The 26,919-nt window shown below is 44.7% G+C and overlaps 1 protein-coding gene across 1 annotated transcript in view; it reads left to right on the top strand.

The window, feature by feature from the left end:
• Positions 1-26,683, top strand: part of LOC136332026 (zinc finger protein 615-like) — a 47,958-nt gene extending 21,275 nt beyond the window's left edge. The window contains exons 2-6 of the mRNA XM_066271248.1: positions 12,638-12,686; positions 12,880-12,927; positions 13,420-13,546; positions 13,827-13,922; positions 23,185-26,683. Of these exons, the coding sequence (XP_066127345.1) occupies positions 12,648-12,686; positions 12,880-12,927; positions 13,420-13,546; positions 13,827-13,922; positions 23,185-25,484 (2,610 nt within the window). The 5' untranslated portion in view covers positions 12,638-12,647 and the 3' untranslated portion in view covers positions 25,485-26,683. The remainder of the gene's footprint in view (positions 1-12,637; positions 12,687-12,879; positions 12,928-13,419; positions 13,547-13,826; positions 13,923-23,184) is intronic.
• The last annotated feature ends 236 nt before the right edge of the window (positions 26,684-26,919 follow it).

Genomic DNA, 26,919 nt, shown 5'->3' with positions numbered 1-26,919 from the left:
TACCCCCTATCCCTGTCGCCACAGGGAAATGGTTAGTTTAGGATTAGGAGAGAGGCCAAATGAAAATACTTTTGTTAAAAGTGTTGTCCCTGCTTGTTTAGTTTACAAGTTTTTATACATATAAAGGATTTCAAGAGGGATGATTATTAGAAAGCATATAAAATGTTACAGAATCAGGTTTTTCAATAAGGGGAGTGGTTTCGTGATCCCTTTGTTTAGAGGTATAGTCACTCTCAAGATTCCAGGAGGAGAGGAAGAGTTAGAATCAGTGAGCATATCTTAATTTTTAATTAAGATATGTATACATTGTCTTCTAAAGGATCTTCAGGAAGGGGAAGAAGGAGTTTCCAGAAAAGTTTTATCCTTCCAGAGAACTATGATTAGTTACTAACTAACTTTTGCCCCTTTAATCTTTTTCTCTGGGTATTTTTTTCTTTTCAGAGAAGAGGGGTAATGAGGTCTGACTCTTCCTTTTAAAATACTAATGTTATCAATTTTTGTAATTCCTTGGCACCTTATCACAGGCTTCCTGGCTCGGCTGGAGCCCCCTAATTAAGGCACATATGTGAAAGCAATCAATGAAAACCAAGGTACAAGTACGAGTTGATGCGTCTCATCTCTCCCTTTTTTTCTATCTGTCCCTGTCTGTTTTTCTCTCTTTCTCTCACTAAAACAAAAAATATAGGAATGAATTTAGTTACATGGTGCATGCACTTCGTTCTACCTATTTAAGTGAATATGTGCTTAGTGGATGCCTGGTCTTGTGATAAGGTGCCAAGGAACTGTAAAACTTGGTATTAGCAACGCCATTTTAAAGAGTAAAAGTGAGGCCTCCTACCCCCCCTCCCCTTTCTATGGAGAAAGGGAAGAGAAGAATGCAAGAGTTTCCTGGCTTACAAGGGCAACTGGGTCAGATAAGTCATAATTTAATTACAGAGCAAGGAAGATAGAACTTCCCTGAGAATCTCTTCACTTCTCTTTTCTTAAAAACCTTTAGAAAAGAATGTTTCTGTACCTTAATGAAGAATTCCTATACTGGGACTCACCCTAAAGTCATGAGAGTAAAGTATACCTCTAGACAAAGGGATCAAGAGCCCTTCCTTCCTCACTCCAACCGGTATGTGATTTGGTCTATAAAATCAGCCATAGAGTTGTAGGGCCTTTCTACATGATTTGGGATTGTGCCCCATGTAGCTAGCCGGCTAATTAATAAACTCCTCGAAAAATCATTTGGACTTGGTGTCTCTGTATAACCTGAGGATTAGAGTACAATACTTGACAACAGTCTCTTTTAAATAAGTAATTCCTGAATATACATTTAGTTATCTTTCTTACTTTGCAGTTTGCACTTTTTCTTATCTCAAGCATTGACTGCACTCTCCAGTACACAATAGGAAAGTGGGTTTGTCGTGGACATCTGTGTCCTTCCTGATGCCTCCTCGTATTACTCACCTGCCACAGATCTACGGTTACCAGTTTTTAGAGGGTAGGATCCTAAAATATGATTCATCTGGGATTACAAGTTTAATGGCATAAAAATATTTATATTCTTTATTTTTTAAATTTAAGAGAGGGAAAGGGAAGAGAGAGACAGAAACATGGATTTGTTTCTGTATGTGCCCTGGTCAGGACTATAGTATTCTTTAAGACCAAAAAAAGTCTTTTTAATGTGGTTTGTGTCTGCCATTAATTTTTTATATACATTGTGAAAGGCAGAAACTGCAAGACAAACTGAAAATAGGAGGCTGGTGTTTTCTTAAATGAAAGTTTATTTTAAAAGCACCTTGCCTGACCAGGAGGTGGCACAGTGGATAGAGCGTCAAACTGAGACGCAGATCACCCAGGTTTGAAACACCGAGGCTTGAGTGCGGGCTCACCAGCTTGAGCTCTGAGTCACTGGCTTCAGCATGACATGGTAGGCATGACCCATGGTTGCTGGCTTGAGACCAATGTCACTGGCTTGAGCAAGGCGTCGGTCACTTGCTCTGCTGGAGCCCCCAGTCAAGGCACATATGAGAAAGCAATCAATGAACAACTAAGGTGCCACAACAAAGAATTGATGCTTCTGATCTCTCTTTCTTCCTGTCTGTCCCTCTGTGTCACAGAAAAATAAATAAAAATAAAAAAGCAGCTGGATGGGAGCATACAAGCGGTCGGAGACCAGCAGACAGGTGTCAGCCTCAAGCTCGGGAGCAAGCCTTAGATATAGCGGTTTACAAGCCTTTGCTGCCCTGTGATCCTTGCACCGGGTTAACTCAGATTAGCATATTGTGGGTTTTGTGGCTTTGGTACTGACTTAGCGTGGCAATTCTGCTGCAGAGACACAGGTTCTCTTTTTTTGTTGTTCTGGCTTAAGGTTTAATCAGTGAGGTTCTTTCTGGTGACCTTGGTAAATTTTGAAGACAGCCAAGAGGTCAGTCTCCCAGAAATAGCTGGGAGCTGAGTCTGTAGTTAGGCTTTTACAAACAAATGTTGTGATTTAAACTCCCCTAATGGTTAGGTCACTCCCCAGGCAAGCTTTTCCAGACATTCCTGGGAAGGTAAACTTTTGCTACATTTCAAAGTGAAGGCCAGGCAGCTTGAGGTGAATATGAGTTTTCAGGGGCTAATTTACCCCTAACATTCCAGCTTTTTGTTGTTTATGGAAAAGGGCTGAAGGTCTCTTGTCTTCCATGGCTGCTTCCTGCTGGTGGTGGGAGTTCTTGAGTTGCCTTGGAAACTGTATACTAATTTCCACATTGCCCTGTAAGAAAGAAATAGCGGTTTCTGGGGGCAGCCTTGTTTTGCTCCCAGCTATGGTGGTATTTACTGCTAGCAGGAATTGCAGGGCCCTCCTGAACCCATCTTTTATATTTTTTAACTCTTTAAGTCTATTTTTTCTAATTCTGTACCATTCCCACTTGGGACCTGAATATACTCGTTGTGGCTGGCCCACGGCATGTCCCAACTCCCGAAGTTATTTTGAGGGTTACCAAGAGAGGGGTGAGCTGCACTGGCCTTCTGTGCCAGAGTTGCTGAGTCACTGGAATGGGGAGAGACTGGTTGTTGAGAGCTAGCTACATCACCATTGGGAGAGAGGTATGTTAAAGCACAGGCTTCTGCCCAGGTAGTAGGAAGGCCAAAGTAGTGTCCTCCCTGCAAAGGAACAACATTCCCTGTTGTGTCAGGCAGGGAGGGAGATGAATTGAGAAGAGGTGAGAAAGAGGGTAGGGAGGTGTGCTCCTTTCTTGGGGTTCTGCTGTGCAGACTGATAATGTAGACACTATTCCTGCTCAAATAAGGGGATACAGATGGGTGCTTGTTGGCTGCAGTGAAAGTCAAAGAGACATCAGGGTAGGAGGTGATCCGGGGGAAATGGCAGAGGCAGGGATAAGAGGAATTAAAAGAAGGGTTTTGTAAAGTAGGAAAGGAGGGAAACGGGACTGGTTGCAAGAAGTGGCTGTTTGCCTCAGGAGACACCTGGTGGTCTATCGGTCATGACCAATGTGTGGTGGGACATTGCAGAGTAATAATAGTAAAGCTGCATGCTCTTTTTGGCAGGTGGCCAACTAAACCGGTCCCTGAGGTTCTGCTGAGGCACAGGGGGCTTGACTTGATTTAGTAGGAGAGTGTGTAAAGCAGCAGGACCTTTTTTATAGGGGGAGAGTTAGGAGTGCGTGTTTTTTAACTGTTGGCCTAAGTCTGGAAACGTAGGGAGGCTTGGTAAGCTTGGGCAGTTACATAGTAATGAAGAAGGGAGCTTGCCACTTCAGTAAAACTAGTACCCCTTTGTTCTGTGCGGCCTTGGTTGTTTTAATGGTGTCCCACTGAGCAAGAGGTACTGGAACAGCAGTGTAGGCGGAGGACGACAGGGAGAGACAGAGCCAGCAACCCTGAGCTAAAGTAGGATTTATTTATTTAGGAGGGAATATGTGAGAGTAGGATTTTGTTCTAAATATAAAGAAGTTGGAAAGGACTTCAGCGTGGTGTTAGAATTTACACTGTTAAGATTCCTGAGGAGGAAGAAAGTAATAAAGGTGCTTACTCCTAATTGGGGGTCTCCAAATTGAAAAATGACTAGACAATTGGGATCTAGGAGTTCGGAAATTGCTTCGCAAGGAGAATCTAAATACCCCATTAGGTAGGAGTCCCCGAGGAATGTGAGCATAGGAACCCTTAATGGGAGAGGTGCAGCAGAGAGAACAGAGAGGATATTTTGATGCAGTGGGGTAAGGGGTCAGATAGAGAAGCAGAAAGGGGACAGGCACAAGGGATGTTACTCACTTGCTGGTTTTTCTGGTATGCGGGAAAGGTGAATATTTGTGGGTCCGATGGGGTAGCTTTGGGATTTGTGAGGCTGAGTTCTTCCCTGTGACCTGGGTTTTTTTGGGATGCATTTTAGCCTAGAAAGCTGAGCCCAGGTGGGCAGTCCCTTCAGTTTTCCAGCTGTGGGGGTAGTGAGTAGTACCTGGCATGGGCTCTGCCATTTCGGCTGTAATGGTGGGGGGGATGCCTGTGTTTCAGTAGAACCCATCCTTTGGTAAGAAGGGAGCAGAGGGCGTTCCTGGTGTGTGCTTGTAGCCAGACCTGACCTGTATGATCCCTCACAAGTTGTCTGACACGGTTTAGAATTGGGAGATAGACCCCTAGAGGGGTTTCTGTGGGAGGGAACTTTCCTAACAGGAAAAGCCTTCGTAGAGGGGTTTAAAAAGACTAAGGGGATGTAGGGTCCTTTGGGGTTGCCTGAATCCTCACTAGAGATATAGGAAGGAGAGAGGTTTAGGATTTTTGAGTTTTTATGCTTAGCTTTGTTAAATGTGTCTAAGCTTTGTCTATTATAATAGAGGTGATTTTTCTAACTTTTCCTGAGGATTGGGGTCTATCAGGTACATGTAGATTTCAGTGTATGTTGAGGGTGGATGCTGTCGTGTTATTTTGAGATATGAATGCTGGTCTGTTATCAGACTGTAATGATGTTGGAAAGCCAAGTTGGGGAATTATGTGTTGAATGAAGGTCTGGGGCACATGGGTGAAATCTGTTTATCAGTCCTGCCCTGGCACCTGGCCTTTCGCTTGATATGTGGAGAAGGATGGGGCCTGATGCTTCCCTGTGCAGAGACTGAGTTGCAGAAGAAGCAAGCTTTGGTTCTGTGTTGGAGAGTAGTGGTTAAATTTTGGGTATGATAACAGGTCTCAAAACTTGTAGGAGAGGTTTGTATCCTATAGGAAAAGAATTATTTTTCACTGCATAAGACGCACTTTCCCCCCAAAAGTGGAGGGGAAAATGCCCGTGCATCTTATGGAGCAAATGTTCTTTTTTTTTTGCTGCTGCGGGTTCCTGGACAATTAGAAGAGTATTTGAACATTAAAGTCTCTTCTCATTTGTTAATAACAGTGATAATGGTTGTTAATACTGCTGAGTTTACACTGTTTTTTTTTTTTTTCTTTCATTTTTCTGAAGCTGGAAACAGGGAGAGACAGTCAGACAGACTCCCGCATGTGCCCGACCGGGATCCACCCGCCACGCCCACCATGCCCACCATGGGGCTACGCTCTGCTCACCAGGGGGCGATGCTCTGCCCATCCTGGGCGTCGCCATGTTGTGACCAGAGCCACTCTGGCGCCTGGGGCACAGGCCAAGGAGCCATCCACAGCGCCCGGGCCATCTTTGCTCCATTGGAGCCTTGGCTGCGGGAGGGGAAGAGAGAGACAGAGAGGAAAGCGCGGCGGAGGGGTGGAGAAGCAAATGGGCGCTTCTCCTGTGTGCCCTGGCCGGGATCGAACCCGAGTCCTCCGCACGCTAGGCCGACGCTCTACCACTGAGCCAACCGGCCAGGGCGAGTTTACACTGTTGAAATATTATTGTGGTTTATTTTTTAAAATATTTTAACACACTATTTCATTCAGATTTTTTTTTCTTATTTTTCTCCTTAAAACCCTAGGTGTGTCTTATGGTCAGGTATGTCTTATGGAGTGAAAATATGGTATAGATTGTAGGCTAGAGAGAGCTATTAATTCAGCTTGTGGGGATGTGGTCTCTGAGGGAAGGGATTTAGCCTCCGTAGTCTGGAGGATGGAGACTGGCATATCCAGCTACCCACTTCCCTTGACGTGTGTAAGAACTGCCATCAGTGAAGCAAGTGTGGTCTGCATTAGGCAGCGGTTGGTCTGTGATGTGGGGAGAGAGGCACTTTGAGATGAAGAATGTTTGAACATGAATGAGTGGTGTCTTGGTCAGGGAGAGGCAGGGGAGTGACAGGATTAAGTTTTGTGCTTTTGGCCAAGGAGACATGTGGGGAAGCTATGAAGATGATATGAAAGACTTGAGTTTGGGAGGGAGGGATAGAGAGTTTGTGTAGCTTTGTGAGCCAGTAAGTTAGAAAGATTGTGGGAGAAAAGAACTGTTGTTGATTTCCTAAAAGTGAGGTTTTTGCTCTCTTATCTCGTTCTAGGTTGGTCATCTGTGAATAATGAGGGAGGGGTGGATAATAGGGTGATTTCCTAGACGACAGAGGAGAGAGGTATGATCAGTAAGTTGCACGGAAAGTGTGGACCCCAATAATTGAGATGGTGGAAAGAAACAGTTGTCCTGAAAATTTAAAGAGTGTCAGATAAGTGTCCCTCATATCTAATAGGAAAGAAATGGTCTTGCTGGGGACCTGTAGAGTTACCCGAGGATTTCCCACTCAGATGGTGGAGTCGGAGGCCTGTGGTGAGGTCAGGCTCTGCTGATCTTCTCCTCCGCCCCCCCGCCCCCCTCCCCCCCCTGCCCAGGATGTCAAGAAGTTCTGTTGCATCCGAGCCAGTGCCAGGGAGAGGCCTGGACAAGAAGGAATGACTTTCCTGTTTTGAGGGGCTTGTGGGAGGTTTGAATTCTAATGGCCAATACAATTATAGAGAGGGCAGGGTTTGCTGGTGGCCTGGGATTGGGACAGGAGCAGGTCCAGTGTGCCTCCCGTCTGCACTTGAAGCAGACCCCTGGGGGGTGGGTTAGTTTTATTATATATAATGTTGGGGTTAGAGGAGAAGGAGACTCTATTAAGATTGTCATTACAGGTAAACTTGGTATAGAAATGGCTGGAAGCATCCCAGCAGGAAGTGTTGCGGCCGGGCCAACATTGAATTTTAAAACGGGCAGTGTCTAGATTGAATGTATGTAGGGTATGACTGCTGTTTGAGTAAGTTGGGACCTATCCTGTGTGTCAGAGTGTAAAATGGGTCAGACAGAGATGCTAATTAGTATTAGCAGGCGTTACAGTAACAGGGATTGCTGGATTGTGTCCAATATCAAGGGATTCTGGACTAGGCCAATATGGTTGTAGCCCAAGAATATGTGTGAGATTAGCAGGGGCCCCATTAAATATGGAGAACTGGAGGGGATTGGCTGATGATGGCATAGCCAGTGGCTGCAGTTTAAGGCAGGAACGGTTTGGTGATTAAGAATTGTTGTGGTGATAAGTAGGGAATTATTCCCCCATGGATGGAGAGGAAACAAAGGGGTCCAGGAATTTATGGACATTATAGAGAGAATAAAACTTAGACAAAATAAGAGAAGCATCATGGATCTGGTATAGAAGTAAGGGAAGAACAGGTTGTGACTATGTGTGGTTTTGGGGAAGCAGAATAAAATGATACATGATATGTTTCCAATTTTAGTCTATAAAACTATCTTGTAAATACTTGTCCCTCTGCACAAACCTTCTACAGCCTACACAAACTTTCTGCAACTTACACAAACCTTTTCTATTCAGAAATAACCAACTTACTTTCTTTTCCTTTCAAAAGAACCTTCATACCTTATAGCCTTTATCATTACAACCATACAACTTATTTCCAATTAATCAGAATTGTTTCCAAAAACCTGAATTTTAAGAGAGAACTACATTAGTAATTAGCAATTTTAGATGGATACTTTTATGAACTGTGGAGGAAAAGTAAAAGATGGGGTCACAAACTAAAGCGGACAAGCTCAGATGAGCCCAGCACAATGGCCTTGTAAACTTAGAGACTCAGAGTAAACATTAAGGATGGTTTAAATCAAGCCTTTCTAGCTAAAAGCAGTTTGTGGTAGGTAGTCATATCCTAGGGAGGTGTTTTTTTTGTTTGTCCCTGGCAGCCTTTCAGGATGACTGAAAAGAGGGGAGGGGATGGGCTGCTGAGCAGCTGCTTGCATTTTAAAAGTGCCCTTTTTTTCCCTTTGCACTGAGTTTCTGGCTTGACCCCTCTCCCTTTCACAGTCTGCCCAGAGTCTGAAGAGGTGTTAATTTTCTTACTGTTTTAAGAACTACAACAATGTTCAGAGCTCCAAGAAGATATTTTAAGATAGATAAATGACCTGGTTTGTCCCCCCCTCCTTTTTTTTTTTGCAAGTTTTATGTCTGGATGCGGGGGATAAGATCTTTTTTCTCTGAGCTTTGTAAGGAGAAGTAGGATGGAAACCTGAGCCAAATTGGGGGGGTTAAGAGGATTATGGGTGCTATGGAGAGTGAGGGTGGTATTAATTTTGAAAGACTATCTTGGCCCAGTAGCAGGGTGGGACAGGAGGGGTGAAGTAAAAAGTCATGTGTGAGGCCCTGGCTGGTTGGCTCAGTGGTAGACGTCAGCCCGGCATGTGGAAGTCCCAGGTTCGATTCCCGGGCAAGGCACACAGGAGAAGTGCCCATCTGCTTCTCCATGATTCCCCCTCTCACTCCTTTCTGTCTCTCTCCATTTGGAGCAAAGTTGGCCCGGGCGCTGAGGATGGCTCTCTTGCTTCTGCCTCAGATGCTAGAATGGCTCCAGTTGCATTGGAGCAATGCCCCAGATGGGCAAGCATCGCTCCCTGGTGGGCATGCCAGGTGGATCCTGGTTGGGCACATGCAGGTGTCTGTGTGACTGTCTCCCTGCTTCTAATTTCAGAGAAATACAGAAAGGAAAAAAAAAAAGAAAAGATATGTGTGAAAGGGAGGGATCCTAGCATGTATTGCAGGAGTGTGGTTGACATGGGTGGGGAAATTTGGCTATCAATCCCCACAACACCCTGACCAGGAGGTGGCACAGTGCATAGATAGAGCATTAGACTGGGATGTGGAGGACCCAAGTTCGAGACTCCGAGGTCGCCAGCTTGTGCACGGGCTCATCTGGCTTGAGCAAAAAGCTCACCAGCTTGGACCCAAGGTCGCTGGCTCGAGCAAGGGGTCACTCACTCTGCTGTAGCCTACAGTCAAGGCACATATGAGAAAGCAATCAATGAACAGCTAAGGTGTCACAATTAAAAACTGATTATTGATGCTTCTCATCTCTCTCCGTTCCTGTCTGTCTGCCCCTATCTATTCCTCTCTCTGACTCTATCCGTCTCTGTAAAAAAACAACAACATCAACAGAGAATACAGATTGTTGTAGGGGTCATTTGTACTCTAGTAAAGTAGAATAAGTTGTCCTGGTATTTATAAGGAAAAAAATTGGCCTACTTGCCACCATCAATTTTGCTCAAGGCTCAGAAGATGTGGGCTTTCATCCCCAGGCACCTTTGTTCTTCAGGGGCCAGGCCTATCAGCTCTGGAAAGGAAGGGTCAGCCAGCCTAGGAAAAGATGAGGGTCTTACCTAGAGAGGTCGAATACAGTCCGACTTCCAATGGGGCCAACTGCAAAGGGAGCCAGGCTTTGAGGGCAGACCTGGATGAGGACACTTGCTGGCCCAGTGACCGTCATTGGCTCACTTACAGCAAGCACCTGGCAGGGTGTTACTAGGATAATTTTTGCTCTTCGGATCATCCTTAGTGCTCCAGGATTCAGTCTGTGGGCTATTGATGGCAGAGGCTAACATTTGAAAGTGAGCTAGTTTGTAATTTCGGACTTTTTTGTCCCTATTGTTAAAGATCTTGAAGGCCAAGTTTAAAAGGTCTTGTTGGGGAATTTGAGGTTTGTTTTCCAGCTTTAGTAATTTGTGCCGATGCCGGGTGCAGACTGGGAAGTGAAATTCATGTGAAGGACTACTTGCCTTTCTGCACTAGAGGGGTCTCAGGTCGTATTTCTCTGCGATAGGTCAGTTAAGGAAATAGGGTCATGAAGTAGGATAGTGCCCTAGACCCCAGCTACCTTCCATAAAAGGGATCTCAAAGATGGGGGCCGAGGTAGGCGAGCAAGCAGGGCTGAAGATCATCTCAGAGCGGGTCTGCACTGGTGAAGAAGGGGTCCATGGCTGTGCCTGTGGGAAAACCTGGAGGGAGGGGGAGGTGCGGGACAGTGGCCATAGTGAATAGGGAGGGGGCTCTGGTTGCTAGGAGGTTGCATCCTGGGAATTAGGAGGTTGAGGAGCAGAGGGAGTAAAAAGAAGAGGCGGGAATGGGGCTCTGTGGTTGGCAAGATCAAAGGAGGAAACTCTAGAAGGGTCTTCCAAGTCAGGGGGATGCTTCGGGTTTTAAGTGGAGAAGAAACACTTGAGAGGGAGAGCAAGAATCACACAGTGGGTTGTGATCTGAGTGCAAGCAAGGCCTGGATATAGGGGATCTGGGACACTTCGTTTCACTGACAGCCTAAGACCATGATGGCAACCTATGACAGGCATGTCAGCACTGACATGCGTAGCCATTTTCAATGACACGCGGCTGCTTGTGGTCACATACCAGAGAAGTATGGGCCGCATGCCAAGAAGGACATTTCATCCTCGGCTCCTGCACGACCAAGTGCAGTAGCCGAGGATAAACATTTGCTGTAGTGTAGACACTCTGTGCCAGATGTCTGTAGGCCAAAACAACAGAACTCCGGCACAGAGCGTCTGGTTCTGGGACTTCCAGTCAGGGGATTTTTGACCTCACTTCCAGGTGGGGGAGCAGGGAGCAGCGGAATGCCGCAGGGGACGCAACTCTGGGGGCCCTGTGATCGCCATTACCAGCAACCACATAACCACAGCAACCATCATTCAATCTACTGTTCTGGGGTGTCGTGGATTTCTAATTGACCATTACTGAGATAAATGACTGGGAGGCTGGGAGAGGCTAGGGCCTGTGCTAGGGGTGCCATTTCCTGCCATTAGAAATAGTGGCAGCCATCTTAATTTACATAAGGTGCAACTTGCAGAATTTCAAGACAGCATCTGGGCTCAGGTGTTTGTCGACTTGAGGTCAAAGCTTTAGAATCTGGAAAGGTGTCGCTTGGAGAATCAAAAGGAGTGCCACTACAAACAGGAAATTTGGAGTGCCTGGAACCGATTACCAGACACTCTTAGCACCCTGAAAAATATAGCAGTGGCTTTACTCACAATTTTTCCCTTTACGTACTTTTTTGTAAGACCTTATACTAAGTGTTAAATAATATCAAAACCAACAAAAGAAACAGATTGACAGATGAAGTTAGTAGTGCTTGCTTGGGCTTGAAGTGTACACAAAAGCAACCTTCAACTGAAGATTTAGCCAATGATATTCAGCAACAAAAAAGTCACTTATAGGCAGGTTAGTTAAAGAGTTCCCCCTCCCCCTCACTTATCTTAGTTCACGGCACCCCACACAAGTTAAATAATAGCAAGACCTACAAAAGAAACCGACTGACAGATGAACAAAGAAGTCACTAAGCAGGTAAGTTAAATATAAATATATAGTTTTTGTTTGTTAAATACAGTTATATATTACAATTATAGATTTTTGTTATTTAATAAATATCCCAAAGTATGTTTTTTTTCTCAAAGTGACACACCACCCGAGTTATGCTTGGTTTTTTGGTGAATTTTGACACACCAAGCTGAAACGATTGCCCATCACTGGCCTAAGATCTGGTATAAGACTGAGCATTTGGAGGAATCTTTGGAGGCAACCCAGACAGGTTGTCTGTTGGGGATAGTGGGTTGAGAGTTCCCCATGATGTGGAGGGATGAGCGTTTGGACAAGGGAGGCATCCGCGCTGCCTTAGGCCCCTGGAAATGGAGGCTGGCTGCTTTCCAGGCGTCGCTGTAGGGCAGTCCAGCCGGAGGCCAATGCCTGGCAAATGCCTGAATGCCCTCTGAACAACGTTGAATGTTTGAAATGGACCATCCTGGATGGTGGAATGAGAGGTGCAGGAGGGTTTGGGAAAGTTTCCAATTTTAGAGCCACTACATTCACTCACCGGAATGTGATTGTTGCCTGGTGTGGATGTGGTGCGCTGAAACAAGATGGTAGATCCTGACGTTTGGTTTTCAGTTGGTCTCTGCATAGGAAAAGGGAATTTCCCTTCTTGGTGGGTTCAGGAGGCACGGCCAGAGGGTCAGGGAGACCAGTCTCTCAACTCCACGGGCAAGAGAGGCAAGATCTGGAGGTAAGCCTGAGATGGGCTGATACCTCTTACCAGTCACCGGGTGTGAAACCTCACCCCTGCTGGGGTCAGCTTTAGACCCTTGACTTGTCTCTGACACACAGCTCCTGGGTTTTGGCACCAGAATGAAAGGCAGAAACCATGGGGGCTGAACCAAAAACACGAGGCTAGTCTGTCCCCAAAGGAAAGTTTATTTTGAAAGCACCTGGATGCAAGTGGGCTGAAACCAACAAGGGGTGTCAGCCCCGAGCTGCAGAGATGGAGGGAGCGTTAGATATAGGGGTTGCTGCAGGCCTTTGCTGCCATGGGGGTGCCTGCGCCTGCACATGCTTAGATTTAGTATATCTTGATTTGTCGCCTTAATCACAGACTGTCTTTTTTTCCCAACTCTTAGGTTCCTTCGGATGACCCTGTCCCACCGACATTTCTCAGAACCATCCCAGGTTGGGGGCATTTCCTTAAGGGAAGAAGGAGGGTGGGTGAGGCAGATGCTTAATGAAAAAGTTTCCATAGTGAGAAGTTGGGTGAGGGGAATTTGAGTTTTAAAGGGGCTCTAGATTTAGAGGAACCATAAACCTAACTATAACAGTGATTATTCAACTGCATATTAAAATTAAACTTCTTTCTCCTGACCAGGCGGTAGCGCAGCAGATAGAGCATCGGACTAGGATGCAGAGGACCCAGGTTAGAAACGCCAAACTGCCCAGCTTGTACACAGGCTCATCTGGTTTCAGTGCGAGGTCGCTGGCTTGAGCGTGGGATCACAAACACGACCCCATGGTCACTAGCTTGAGCCCAAAGGTCACTGGCTTGAGGATGAAGGTCGCTGGCCTGAGCCCAAAGTCGCTGGCTTGAACAAGGAGTCACTTGCTCTGCTATAGTTACTTGGTCAAGGCGCATATGAGAAAACAATCAATGAACAACTAAGGTGCCACAACGAAGAATTGATGCTTTTCTCTCTCCCTTCCTGTCTGTTTGTTTCTATTTGTCCTTGTCTCTGACTCTCTCACTGTCTCTTTCCAAAAAGAACTAAATACATAAATAAATAAACAACAAAATAAAACTTCTTTCACTCTATAGATGTATCATATAAAGTGAAAATGTGCAGAAAAACTAACATTTCTTTTATATCATCGAAAGCATATCACACCATTAACCAGCACGGTGTTGATACAGGAATGCTTCACATTTCACGATGTGACTGTGGACTTCACCCGGGAGGAGTGGCGGCTCCTGGACCCCGATCAGAAGGACCTGTACCGGGACGTGATGTTGGAGATCTCCAGCCATCTGGTGTCATTGGGTGAGGACAGCTCCGCTGTGTCACTTAGAAGGTGTCTGTCAGTGGCTTTTTCCCCTCAGTTGCTTAACTCTCCTGAATAACTACAGTTCTCTGAAAGGTAGACCTCAGATCCTTCCATTACCTCAGACAAGAAGGTATCCCATTCTGCCTCCTGAGACAACAGACTTTGTGTTACAGATGTGAAGCGTGTTCATTCCCTGAAATGTAACATTGTTCGTCTTGACTGACCGCAGCCCAGTTCAGTAAGTTTAAGTCTTGTGTCATTTTTCCCTCTGAGCAGGATATCAATCCTGCAAACCAGATGCGCTTTCCAAGTTGGAGCGAGGGGAAGAACCGTGGACAGTAGGGGATGGACCCCAACATCTGCTCTGTCCAGGTGAGTGAGTGAGAACCAGCAAGGTGGGGGACCAGGGAGTCAGAGAAGGTGTCAGAGCCATGACAGTGAATGAGGAAACCAAAGAAAACATACCTTTTTTTTTTCTCATTAGAGCAACCATCCCTGTTTATTCTTTCTACATCTTGTTTTGTTTGCATAGTTTTCTTCTTCCTAGGATTCTCAGATCTTTCTGTTCTTTGTCCTCGGCCTCAGTGTCTCTGCCTGTTTCCCCCTTTCTTGCTATGAAATTTTACTTTTCTTGCCTCTCTAGAAAGACAGTACTTTGAATTCGTCACATTCTTCTAACTGCTGCGCCTTCCTGCCCTGTTTGGAAATAGCGATTTCTCTTCATAACTTTCAGCCCCACCTTGGAGGCTGTGTCCCTGTGACAGCCTGGTTTTCATGCTGCATTTATGTCGTTCTTTGTCCACCTCCTTCAAACGTTTTTCATAAGCAGTTCTCATCAGTCTTGAATGTTTCAGCAGTTCCCCTAAGTGAACCTTTTTCTGTTCTGTGAGATGGACTCCGACATTAACATCTCTTTAATATTGTCTAATACCCACTTCCTTCCTGTGCGGTGTACTCATTGCCACGGCAGCTGGCCTCTGACTTATCCTTTTCCATGTGAGAGCAGGAATCTCCTGAACTCCATTCTTTTTTTACCCTGAGTTTCCTTTTCTGCACTAGACATTGTAAATTCTTTCCATTGTGACATCACTTGAGATGTTCTCTCTATACTGAGTTCTCTTTTTTTGTTATTTTTTCTTTTTAGCTTTCTTATAAAGCTCTGTGTTGTTTCATTTGATTAACAAGGAATGTTTCTGTTAACATGCTACACGAGTTCGAGTGTAAACGAGGTCCTAACGTGTGTGTGCTTCACGTGCCATCCTTCCGAGTTTGTCTAAATCAGATTGTCTTCATTGTTAGATGTTATCGCTGCATTTGTTTTCCTAAAGCTTCTGATTTTACCTCATATATTTGTTTTTTTTAGATTTAATTCACATAATAATTTAGCCATTTAACTGAAAAGTTAATTGGTTATTAGTATATTTATTTAGTTGTGTTACCGTCACCATACTCAATTTTGGAACATTTTATGTGTACATATTTTCATGGTGGGTTTTTTTTTTTGGTTGGTTGGTTTTGTATTTTTCTGAAGTGAGAAGTGGGGAGGGGGGGATGCAGAGAGACAGACTCTCATATGTGCCCAAACGGGATCCATTGGGCATTCCCACTAGGGGTCCATGCTCTGCCCATGGGAGGCATTGCTCTAATGCAAATGGAGCGATTCTAGCGCCTGAGGCAGAGGCCATGGAGCCATTCTCAGCGCCCAGGCCAGCTTTGCTCCATTGGAGCCTTAGCTGTGGGAGGGGAAGAGAGAGACAGAGAGAAAGAGGAAGGGGAAGGGTGGAGAAGCAAATGGGTGCTTCTCCTGTCCCCTGGCTGGGAATCGAACCCGGGACTTCCACATACCGGGCTGATGCTGTACCTCTGAGCTAGACATCCAGGGCCCAGTGTTTTTTATTTCTATACCTTTGTAGCAGCTTTCAAAATTGGAAAGAGTGAATTCTCCAATGGCACTCCTCTCTTTCCAGATCACTTTGACATCTTCATTTTTAAATTTTCACTTGAATTTTAGAATGAGCTTATGAATTTCTACAAAACAAGCAGCTAGGATTTTGATAGGGATTACATTGACTCTATCTCATTGTGTAGTAAGTTCATTTTAACTATATTCTTCATACCAATACTGGATCATTGGGTGCTTTTCTTTCTAATTAGGTCTTTAATATCTTCCAACAAAGTTGTATAAGTTTCAGAATAAAACCTTTCAGCCTTTCCTTTCTTAGGTTGTACCTTTGTATGATATTGTCTTTTATTATGCAGTAATTGGAATTGTGTTCTTGATTGCATTTTTCAGTATTTATCACTAGGATATAAAAATGAAATTGATTACTTTTCCATCATCTTTTGGTGTCACTTAGTCTCAAGTATCCAAGTTTCCTGTCATATGAAATGGCCCTTTCTCCTGCAGTGATCTGCATGATATGTGATCGTCCTGACTGGACAGTTTCTGTGCTTTATGGACACACTTTTTAGGGTGGTCCATACCTGTGATTGCCGCCTGTAGTTGATGTGATTGCTTTATTTCTGTAAAACTTGCTTTGTTTTTGTATTTTCCGAAGTTAGAAGCGGGAGGTAGGCAGACAGACTCCTGCATGCAACCCACTGGAATGCACCTGGCAAACGCACTGGGGGGCAATGCTCTGCCCATCTGAGGTGTTGCTCTGTTGCGGCGAGAGCCATTCTAGTGCCTGAGGCAGAAGCCATGGAGCCATCCTCAGTGCCTGGGCCAACTTTGCTCCAATGGAGCCTTTTGCTGAGGGAGGGGGGGAGAGAGAGAGAGAGAGAGGGAGAGAGAGAGAGAAAGAGAGAGAGAAAGAGAGTGGGAGGTAGGAGAGGGGGAAGGGTGGAGAAGGAGATGGTGCTTCTCCTGTGTGCCCTGACTGGAAATCGAACCTGGGACTCCCACACACTGGGCCAACACTTTACCGCTGAGCCAACCAGCCAGGGCCATTAAAACTTTCTTTTTGATATCCTGATAGTTTTCAACTAACAACAGTACAAAAAAGATAGAGAAAAAAAAGTAGTCCTATATCTCATCTTCATAGTACCTTTGGTCTCAACAGAAGTACTATATACAATAAAAAGTTATATCTTAGATTAAAAACGGTTGTAAGAAAAATTAACCCAGCAATGTAAAAGGGTCTGTTTTTTGCCAGAATTGTACTTTCAGGAATGGGTGTGGCTCTTATGTAAGGCTTTTTTTTTTTTTTTTAAAGGGAGAAAGAGAGGAAGATAGGAAGGTAAAGAGATGAGAAGCATTAACTCGTAATTGTGGCACTTTAGCTGTTCACTGATTGCTTCTCACACGTGCCTTGATGGGGGCTCCATGAAAGCTAGTGAGCTCTTGTTCAAGCCAGAGACCATGGGCTTCAAGCCAGTGACCATGGGATCATGTCAGTGATCTGAGACTAAGCCAGCAATCCTGTACTCAAGCTGATAAGCCCACACTCATGCCAGCGACCTCAGGGATGTCAGTCAGCTTCCAGAGTTTTCCAAATATGAGACTATGGGGGGGGGGTTCAAAGAGCTGAACCTGAATGTGTTTGAGGAACTCTCAGAAACCTTGTCTGGATATTGCGTAATTAGGAAGAGAGGAAATGACGGGAGACAAGGACAATGAGGTGGCAGCAGGGAGTTCTGAGATACTTGATAAGTGGTCACACGTCACTTATCAAGGCTATTTAAATCCTTGCATTCATTACAAATGATTTGAGAAACCAGTAGGAACTTTTGAGTAGAAGACTGGCATTATTTAAGTAATTTTAAAATTGAATTACCTTGGCTCTGGCCAGTTGGCTCAATGCTAGAGCGTCGGCCCAGCCTGAGGATGTCTTAGGTTTGACGCTTAGTGAGGGTACACAAGAAAAGCGACCACCTGCTTCTCCACCTCTCCCCATTTTCTCTCTCTCCCCCTCCTGCAGCCATCGAATGATTGGTTCCAGTGCATGGGCCTCGGGCTGTGAGGATGGTTCCATAGAACCTTCATCTCAGGCTCTAAAAAATGCCACTGTTGCGAGCGTGGCCCCAAATGGGCAGAGCATCGTCTCGCACAAGGATGCCAAGTGGATCCTGGTGAATGTGCATGCAGGAGTATGTCTCTATCTCCCCTCCTCTCACTTGGAAAAAGAAGGGGGAAAAAATGAGCCACCTTACCTATTGTTTAGAAGGTAGACATTATCAGGGAAGAGAGTGTGCTGTTATAATCCCGGTTACAATTTGTGACAACAGAACACTGCAGATTAAAATTTCAAATATAAAAGATGTATGGGAGGCCCTGGCCGGTTGGCTCAGCGGTAGAGCGTTGGCCTGGCGTGTGAGGGACCCGGGTTCGATTCCCAGCCAGGGCACATAGGAGAAGCGCCCATTTGCTTGTCAACCCCCTCCTCCTTCCTCTCTGTCTCTCTCTTCCCCTCCCGCAGCCAAGGCTCCATTGGAGCAACGATGGCCCAGGCGTTGGGGATGGCTCCTTGGCCTCTGCCCCAGGCGCTAGAGTGGCTCTGGTCGCAGCAGCGTGACCTCCCGGAGGGGCAGAGCATCGCCCCCTGGTGGGCAGAGCGTTGCCCCTGGTGGGTGTGCAGGGTGATCCTGGTCAGGTGCATGCGGGAGTCTGTCTGACTGTCTCTCCCTGTTTCCAGCTTCAGAAAAATACAAAAAAAAAAAAAAAAAAAAAAAAAAAAGAATAAAAGATGTATGGGACAAAATTTAAGAGTGATGTGTAAAGTCCTAAATTCTCTGATCTAGTCAAGAGAGCCATTTCAAAGTGTCTAAAGATAAGAGACAGGAACAAGCCTGACCTGGTGGTGGATCAGTGGATAGAGCGTCGGACTGGGATGCGGAAGGACCCAGGTTCGAGACCCCGAGGTCGCCAGCTTGAGTGCCGGCTCATCTGGTTTGAGCGAGGCTCACCAGTTTGGACCCAAGGTTGCTGGCTCCAGCAAGGGGCTACTCCGTCTGCTGAAGGCCCGTGGTCAAGGCACATGTGAGAAAGCAATCAATGAACAAGTAAGGTGTTGCAATGCGCAATGAGAAACTAATGATTGATGCTTCTCATCTTTCTCCGTTCCTGTCTGTAATCCCTGTCTATCCCTCTCTCTGACTCACTCTCTGTCTGTGTAAAAAAATAAATTAATAAAATTAAAAAAAAAAAAAGAGACAGGAACAAAAGTCATAGCAGGTGCTCCCCTGTTACCATTCCTGGTGGAGAGGGTCACCCATCAGGAAATAGCATGCTGCTCTGGTAGTCAAGGACCTTAGTCCTACAATCACAGGAACTGAATTCTCCAACAACCAGTGAACTTGGAAGAGGTCCCAGCTCCGGATGAGTTCACAAGGCCTGGCTGACATCTTCACGCAGTTTTGAAACCCTGAGAAAAGGACTCAGTTAGGCAAAGGGCTATATGCTTGGACTCCTGACCCAGGGAAACAGATAAGACATGTTTATTGTCTGAAAAACTTTTCTGATTGATACCATGTGTGAAGGATTGCCAACCAGAGAAGCTGACCCAGCTGGGCTGTCTAGCCCCCAAAGTGAAAAGGTTACAGTGTTGTACCAAACCTTGGGCACACCAAAGCAGGCATCCACCATAAATCACATTGTTCACATACACTGTCTGGTATGGCCTAATTCCTAAGTGGTAGAGCGTCGGCCTGGCGTGTGGAAGTCCCTGTTTCGATTACCGGTCAAGGCACACAGGAGAAGCGCCCATCTGCTTCTCCACCCCTCTCCCTCTTCTTTCTCTCTGTCTCTCTCTTCCCCTCTGGCAGCCAAGGTTCCATGGGAGCAAAGATTGCCCGGGCTCTGAGAATGGCTCCATGGCCTCTGCCTCAGGTGCTACAAGGGCTCCTTCCACAATGGAGCAAGGCCCTGATGGGCAGCACATTGCCCCCTGGTGGATATGTCATATGGATCCCAATTGGATGCATGGGGGAGTCTGTCTGCCTTCCCGCTTCTGACTTCGGAAAACTACACACAGAAAAAGACACATCCATCAGGTAGGATATCTCAGGGAGTCACAGCTTATTCACCAGTAATGACTCAGGGCCAGTCTTTTCTTTGGAATGTGCGCATATGGTGGGTCCGTGCCTGCTGAGTTAGCACTTGACTGCATGTCATCCACCCTCTTGATGTAAGAACATAGGAAGGGCATTGTGTTCCAGGAAGACCGTTAGTTTGTGACTTAATTTCAGGATCTCTTGTCCAGCTTAGAGATAGTGTTCTGGGAGGGTTAGGTTGTCGGCAGAATGAAGAAGAATGGCACGTGGTTGGAATACGATAACCCTCCTCAGTCTGTTACACTTCCCTGGAAATCAGATGCTGAGGGTCCACATCCGTTCTCACCACGTATTTGATCTGTACACCTGGCTCTGCTTGTGCTCCAGATCACACTGCCTAGTGTTTGGTGCTCTTGGGTTGCTTTACTGAATTCCAGAACCATGTGCCTCACCTTTTATTCTACATGTTTTTAAACACTGTATATTTAGTAATCTTGCTTTCTATATGTTAATGAGATCTATGCTACTGTTTCAGATAAGAACTTATTTAAGATGTACTCGTTCCCTTGGTTTCTTCGTTTGTACTTGGCTGTGCAATATTAATCTTAAACTTTGTTTCACAATGAACTACAGATTTTACTTATTTTGGACTTTAGTGATTTTCCTCATTTTACTAATAGGCATTTGACCTACCCAGTGGCTCAAGTCACGTAATAATTTTTTTTCATTTTTTATTATTAACTGAGAGTTGGGGAGGCAGAGAGACAGACTCCCACATGTCCCCTGACCTGGATCCATGCCCCTGGTGTTGCTCTCTCCATCATCTGGGGCCATTGCAACATTGCACGTCAACTGAGCTACTTTAGCACCTGAGGAGGGGCCATAGCTCCTGGAACCAACTCATTCCAATCATACCATGGCTACAGCAGGGGATGAGAGAAAATGAAGAGAGAGGGGGAGGGGTGAAGAGGCAGACGGGCATTTCTGCTGTGTACCCTTACAAAATCAAACCCTGGACATCCAACTCCAGGCTGCTGCTCTACCATTAAGCCATTTGGCTAGTACACAGAGGTTATTCTTATATTGTTATTTATTCTATTGCAGGGTTCCCCAAACTTTTTACACAGGGGGCCAGTTCACTGTCCCTCAGACCATTGGAAGGCCGGACTATAAAAAAAACTATGAACAAATCTTTATGCACACTGCACATACCTTATTTTAAAGTAAAAAAAACAAAACGGGAACAAAAACTATTTAAAATAAAGAACAAGTAAATTTAAATCAACAAACTGACCAGTATTTCAATGGGAACTATGCTCCTCTCACTGACCACCAGTGAAAGAGGTGCCCCTTCAAGAAGTGCAGCAGGGGCCGGATAAATGGCCTCAAGGGGCTGCATGTGGCCCACGGGCCGTAGTTTGGGACCCCTGTTCTATTGTTTCTCATATGAACAATTGAAAACCTACTTTTGCGCTGGCCTGTATTTTCTGGCATCCTGTACCACTTAGGTCTCCATGCTTCTTTTACTATCTTTCACAGACTGATATCAGGCCTTTATTTCTTTGCTTTAGGTTTCTACCCCTAGAGTTACTGAAGTGGGTATCTTATAAATTAATTAAATTCTGACACTATCTGCCTGGAACTAGTGTCAGAACCTACAAGGTAAGAGTTCAGTTCCACAAGACTTCCTCTATTTCTGATGTCAGTTTTTATGTCCAGATTGTAATGTGCGCTTCTGACCAACTGGCTAAAGTTGGAGGTTCTCATGAGTCCTTCCTTGGATTCAGTTAATTTGCTAGAGCAGGTTACAGAACTCAGAGAAATACTAATTTTTACTCATTTATTATAAAAGAGACAGGTGAATTGGTATATAAGACAAGGTCTGAAGAATTCCTAAATATAGGCACCCCTCTGCCCATGGAACTGAGGTGAACCATAGAGCAGGGACATGAATGTGTTCCCTAACCCAGAAACTGGTTGGATATGAATAATAATTTTTATAGAGCTTTAAACTCTAAGCCATCGCTTCTTTCCAAGAGGACAGTTGGTGGGCCTGAAAGTAAACCTTTCACTCAATTGCTCCTTCTGATAACTAACTGCATCCTGAGGCCATGTAGGAACACTGTGCTCAGTCTCTTCATTAGCATAAACTCTGTCTCTTGAAAGAGTTCTTTTATGTCAAATGAAAGATACTCTCACTTAGTAGGTTATGAGAGTTTTACAAACTCAGTGTCAACAACTGTGGACAAAGACCAAATACATTTCTTTTTTTTTTTAATTTTTTAAAAAGATTTTCTGAAGCTGGAAACGGGGAAGCAGTCAGACAGACTCCTGCAGATGCCCGACCGGGATCTACCTGGCATGCCCACCAGGGGGGCGATGCTCTGCTCATCTGGGGTGATGCTCTGTTCATCTGGGCCGATGTTCTGCCGCAACCAGAGCCACTCTAGCGCCTGAGGGAGGGGCCACAGAGACATCCCCAGTGCCCGGGCCAACCTTGCTCCAGTGGAGCCTTGGCTGTGGGAGGGGAAGAGAGAGACAGAGAGGAAGGAGAGGGGGAGGATTGGAGAAGCAGATCGGTGCTTCTCCTGTGTGCCCTGGCCAGGAATCGAACTCGGGACTCCTGCACGCCAGGCTGACGCTCTACCACTGAGCCAACTGCCAGGGCCCAAATACATTTCTTATTCTGCAACACATACAATTGTCACTAAATATTTAATCACCTGAAGGCATTTTTTAGGGGTTTTGTGTTAATCTTTGGGGTTGAAATGCACGGTTGTCCACAGATTTCCAATGTCTCATCTTCATCTCTCCCACCATGGATAACGTCCACCTTGTCTTCAATTAGCCCATTACAAAGACAAGTGTCTAGATATTCTGTGTCTTGCAATCCCATTTGTTCTTATCAGACTAGCATACTCTGTATTCTGGTTGCACCCACGTTGGTGCTGTGTTTAGCCTTGGAGTCCATGCGGGTGCTGATAGTTGGTTGCCTGTTTGATTTTTTTAGGATCGCATGGCTGGTTGAAGAATTTGCAAACCCATGGGGTGAGCACATTTTCCTAGCAAGAGAAGAGCTACAGGAAGGCATTTATTTTGCCCAACTGCATCCAGACACTATGTGGAATCCTGTGATAAGTCACTTTACCAGCATAAACTCAGTAGTTATTGAAAGAGTTCTTGTTGGCCCTGGCTGGTGGCTCAGTGGATAGAGCGTTGGCCCAGCATATACATGTCCCAGGTTTGGTTCCTAGTCAGGGCACACAGAAGAAGGAAACATCTGCTTCTCTCCCCTTTCTCTCCCTCTTTCCCTCCTACAGCCAATGGTTTGATGTGTTCCACCATGGTACCTGGCACTGAGGATGACTTGGTTGGGTTGTGTTGCTTCAAGTGCTAAACATAGCTTGGTACTTGATTATTGGCCCCAGATGTGGTTGTCAGGTGGATCCTTGTCAGGACACACGTGGAAGTCTGCCTCATTATCACTTCTTCTCTCTCAGGAAAATTAAACTATAAAAGAAAAATGTTTCTTTCTTTAAAACAAAATATGCTTTTATCACATAGGAAAGTACAAGTAAAGAGTTTTATTTCAAACTAAGATTATGAAAGGCTACAGAATGATTCACTGTTGTTTTCTTTCTAGAACTTGGGGAAGTTAATGAGCCTCTGCAGAGTCACTTTCAAGCTCCAAGCATTGATAAAAGTGGGGAAGAATGCTGTGAACATGATATGTTTGCAAATATTGTAAATAAGAGTGAAAACTGTTTCCTATTGAGGAAGAACTGTGAAATGTTGGAGATATGTGAAAAACCCTTAAAATCAAATTTAAGTTTTGAAAACCAAACCAGAAGTTTTAAATTAAAGAACTCTGTTCACTTGAATGGAGATGGGACGTCCATTCTGCATGTGAACCATGAACTATTCTACACTGAAATTAGGTTGCATCCCAGTACCAAGTCCATCGAAAACAAGTCCCAGGTCATTCCCCAACAGAGAACTCACAATGTTGAGAAAGCCCACACGAGCACTGAATGTGAGAATGCCTTTATCAATATGGCTCAGCTCACTGATTATCAGAGAATTTATATTGGAGGGAAACCATACGGATTCAGTCTGTGTGAGAATGCCTTTACCGGACAGTCCAGTTTTACTGAACATCAGATAATTCCTACAGAACTGAATCAGTATGAATGCAATAATTTTGTTGAAAGCTTTCTCAATAAAGGACAGTTGAATATACAACAGAATGTTCATGTTGGAAAGAAACCTTACATATGTATGGAATGTGGCAAAGCTTTCATTTATAGGTATCAGCTCATTTATCATCAGCGAACTCATACAGGAGAGAAACCCCATGGATGCAGTCTATGCGGGAAGACCTTCTCTTCAAAATCTAATCTAAATAAACATCAGAAAACTCATACAGGAGAGAAACCATATAAATGCAGTGAATGTGGGAAAGGCTTCCTCAGGAAGAGTCTTCTTATTGCTCATCATCGAACTCATACAGGAGAAAAACCCCATGGATGCAGTCTATGTGAGAAGACCTTTTCTACAAAGTCTAATCTCCATAAACATCAGAAAACTCATACAGGAGAGAAACCTTACAAATGCAGTGAATGTGGGAAAGGCTTCATCGAGAAGAGTCGTCTTATTGCTCATCATCGAACTCATACAGGAGAGAAATTGTATAGATGCAGTGAATGTGGAAAAGGCTTCCTCAGGAAGAGTCTTCTTATTGCTCATCATCGAACTCATACAGGAGAGAAACCCCATGGATGCAGTCTATGTGAGAAGACCTTTTCTACAAAGTCTAATCTCCATAAACATCAGAAAACTCATACAGGAGAGAAACCTTACACATGCAGTGAATGTGGGAAAGGCTTCATCGAGAAGAGTCGTCTCATTGCTCATCATCGAACTCATACAGGAGAGAAATTGTATAAATGCAGTGAATGTGGGAAAGGCTTTTCAAAGAGGTACAGACTCATTATTCATCAGGAAACTCATTCAGGAGAGAAACCATATATTTGCAGTGAATGTAAAAAAGTCTTCTCAGTGAAGAGAAAGCTGCTTGTGCATCAGCGGACTCATTCAGGAGAGAAGCCCTATGTATGTAGTGTGTGTGGGAAAGGCTTCAGGATGAAGGGAACTCTCAATATGCATCAACGAACTCATTCTTCAGAGAAACCGTGTATATGCACTGAATGTGGCAAAGGCTTTACTGTGAGGAGTAGCCTGATTGTCCATCAACAAACTCACACAGGAGAGAAACCATACATATGCAGTGAGTGTGGGAAAGGCTTTCCAGCAAAGAGCAAGCTACTTGTGCATCAACGGACTCATACAGGAGAGAAGCCCTTTGTATGTGGTGTATGTGGGAAAGGCTTCAGCATGAAGAGAGCGCTCACTGTACATCAGCAAACTCATTCTACAGAGAAACCGTGTACATGCAATGAATGTGGGAAAGGCTTTACTATGAAGAGTAGTCTGATTGTACATCAGAGAACTCATACAGGAGAAAAACCATACGTATGCAGTGAATGTGGGAAAGGCTTTCCAGTGAAGAGCCAACTAACTGTACATCAAAGGAGTCACACGGGAGAGAAGTCATATGTATGCAGTGAATGTGGGAAAAGCTTTCGAGTGAAGAGCCAACTGACTGTACATCAAAGGATTCATACGGGAGAGAAGCCGTATGTATGCAGTGAATGTGGGAAAGGCTTTCCAGAGAAGAGCAAACTGATTAGACATCAAAGGACTCACACCGGGGAGAAGCCGTATGTATGCAGTGAATGTGGGAAAGGCTTTCGAGTGAAGAGCCAACTTACTGTACATGAAAGGATTCATACGGGAGAGAAGCCATATGTATGCAGTGACTGTGGAAAAGACTTCCGAGTGAAGACCAAACTGATTTTACATCAAAGGACTCATATGGGATAAAAGTTCTATGTATGCAGTGTATGTGGGAAAGGTTTTGCCAAGAAGAGTCCTCTCAGTGTGTATCAGTAAGTTTAGTCCTAGTGAAACCGAGAATAAGCAGTGAGAGGGGAAATGCTTCTCCATGAAGAGTATTATAGGTACAGTATATGTATGCAAACTGACACAGAGAAGCTATACAGATGCAGTGATTATCGTGAAGCCTTTTTAAAAAAATATTTATTGATTTGATTTGAACAAGAAATAAGAGCAGGATAGGAGTGAAGCAAGAAGCAGCAACTTCTAGAAGTTGTTTCTCATATGTTCCTTGATCAGGCACTCTTGGTTTTTCAAAGCAGTACCTCAACATTCCAGGTCAACACTACTACACCTCACAGGTCAGGCATTGTGGTGAAGGCTTTAAGATAGCCTTATGGCTTGACCAGGTAGTTTTGGTGGAGTCGATACTGTTGAGCTGGGATGCTGAGGACCCAGGTGCAAATACCCTAGGTTGCCAGCATGAGTTCAGGATCACCAGCTGATCACGAAGACACCGGTTTGAGCATGGAATCATAGACATGACCTCGTGGTCATTGGATTAAAGCCCCAAACCAGCTTGAGTGTAGGATAATAGACATGACCTCAAGGTCTCTAGCTTAAACTGAAGGTCACTGGCTTTGAGCATTGGGTCACTAGGTCAGTCGGAGCCCCCCAGTCAAGGCATGTATGATAAAACAATCAGATATCAACTAAAGTGCCACAACAATGAGTTGATGCTTTTCATGTCTGTCCCTGTCTGTCTTCCTGTGTGTGTTTCTATTGAATATCTATATATATATTTAAAGATATACATCATGGAATATCACCAATTTGTCAGAAAGGACTGCATTTGCATGTACTCAAATGTGGAAAGATACTCTCATTGATTAAAGTTGAGCGAGTTGGCCCTGTGCTCTGAGGATGGCTCCATGGCCTCTGTCTCAGGTGTTAGGATATCACCTGATACAATAAAAATTCCAGGAATTCTAATAGCTGGGTACTTGCATCAACTACATCACTGTGATAAATTGTAATTTTCCAAGAACAAATGATTTTGACCACCTTTGATATGCTCATTTGCCATCTCCTTATCTTTGGAAATGTCTGCTCAAGATCTTTTCATGTTTTTTAGGATTGTGGACTTTTAGGAATCCTATGATGCAGATACTATTCTTTTATCAGATAAAAACTTCTTTGATGAGTGTGTTGAGCTTCCATTTATTTATTCATTCATTCAGTCAGTCACATGCCAATGGTCCTCTAAGTGTTCCAGCATCATTTGTTGGAAAGTGGTTTTTCCACCATTGAAGCCTTATTACCTTTCACAAACAACTGAGTGTATATGATTTGTGCAGGTCTTTTTGTGGGATCTCTATTCTGCTCCATGTATATGTACGTTTATGGTTTTACAATTACTATC

Source organism: Saccopteryx bilineata, chromosome 3 (genome assembly GCF_036850765.1).
Source record: "Saccopteryx bilineata isolate mSacBil1 chromosome 3, mSacBil1_pri_phased_curated, whole genome shotgun sequence".
In the NCBI taxonomy this organism is placed as follows: Eukaryota; Metazoa; Chordata; class Mammalia; order Chiroptera; family Emballonuridae; genus Saccopteryx; species Saccopteryx bilineata.
The sequence above is the reverse complement of the archived record's forward strand: the minus strand, read 5'-3'. Positions and strand labels throughout refer to the sequence as shown.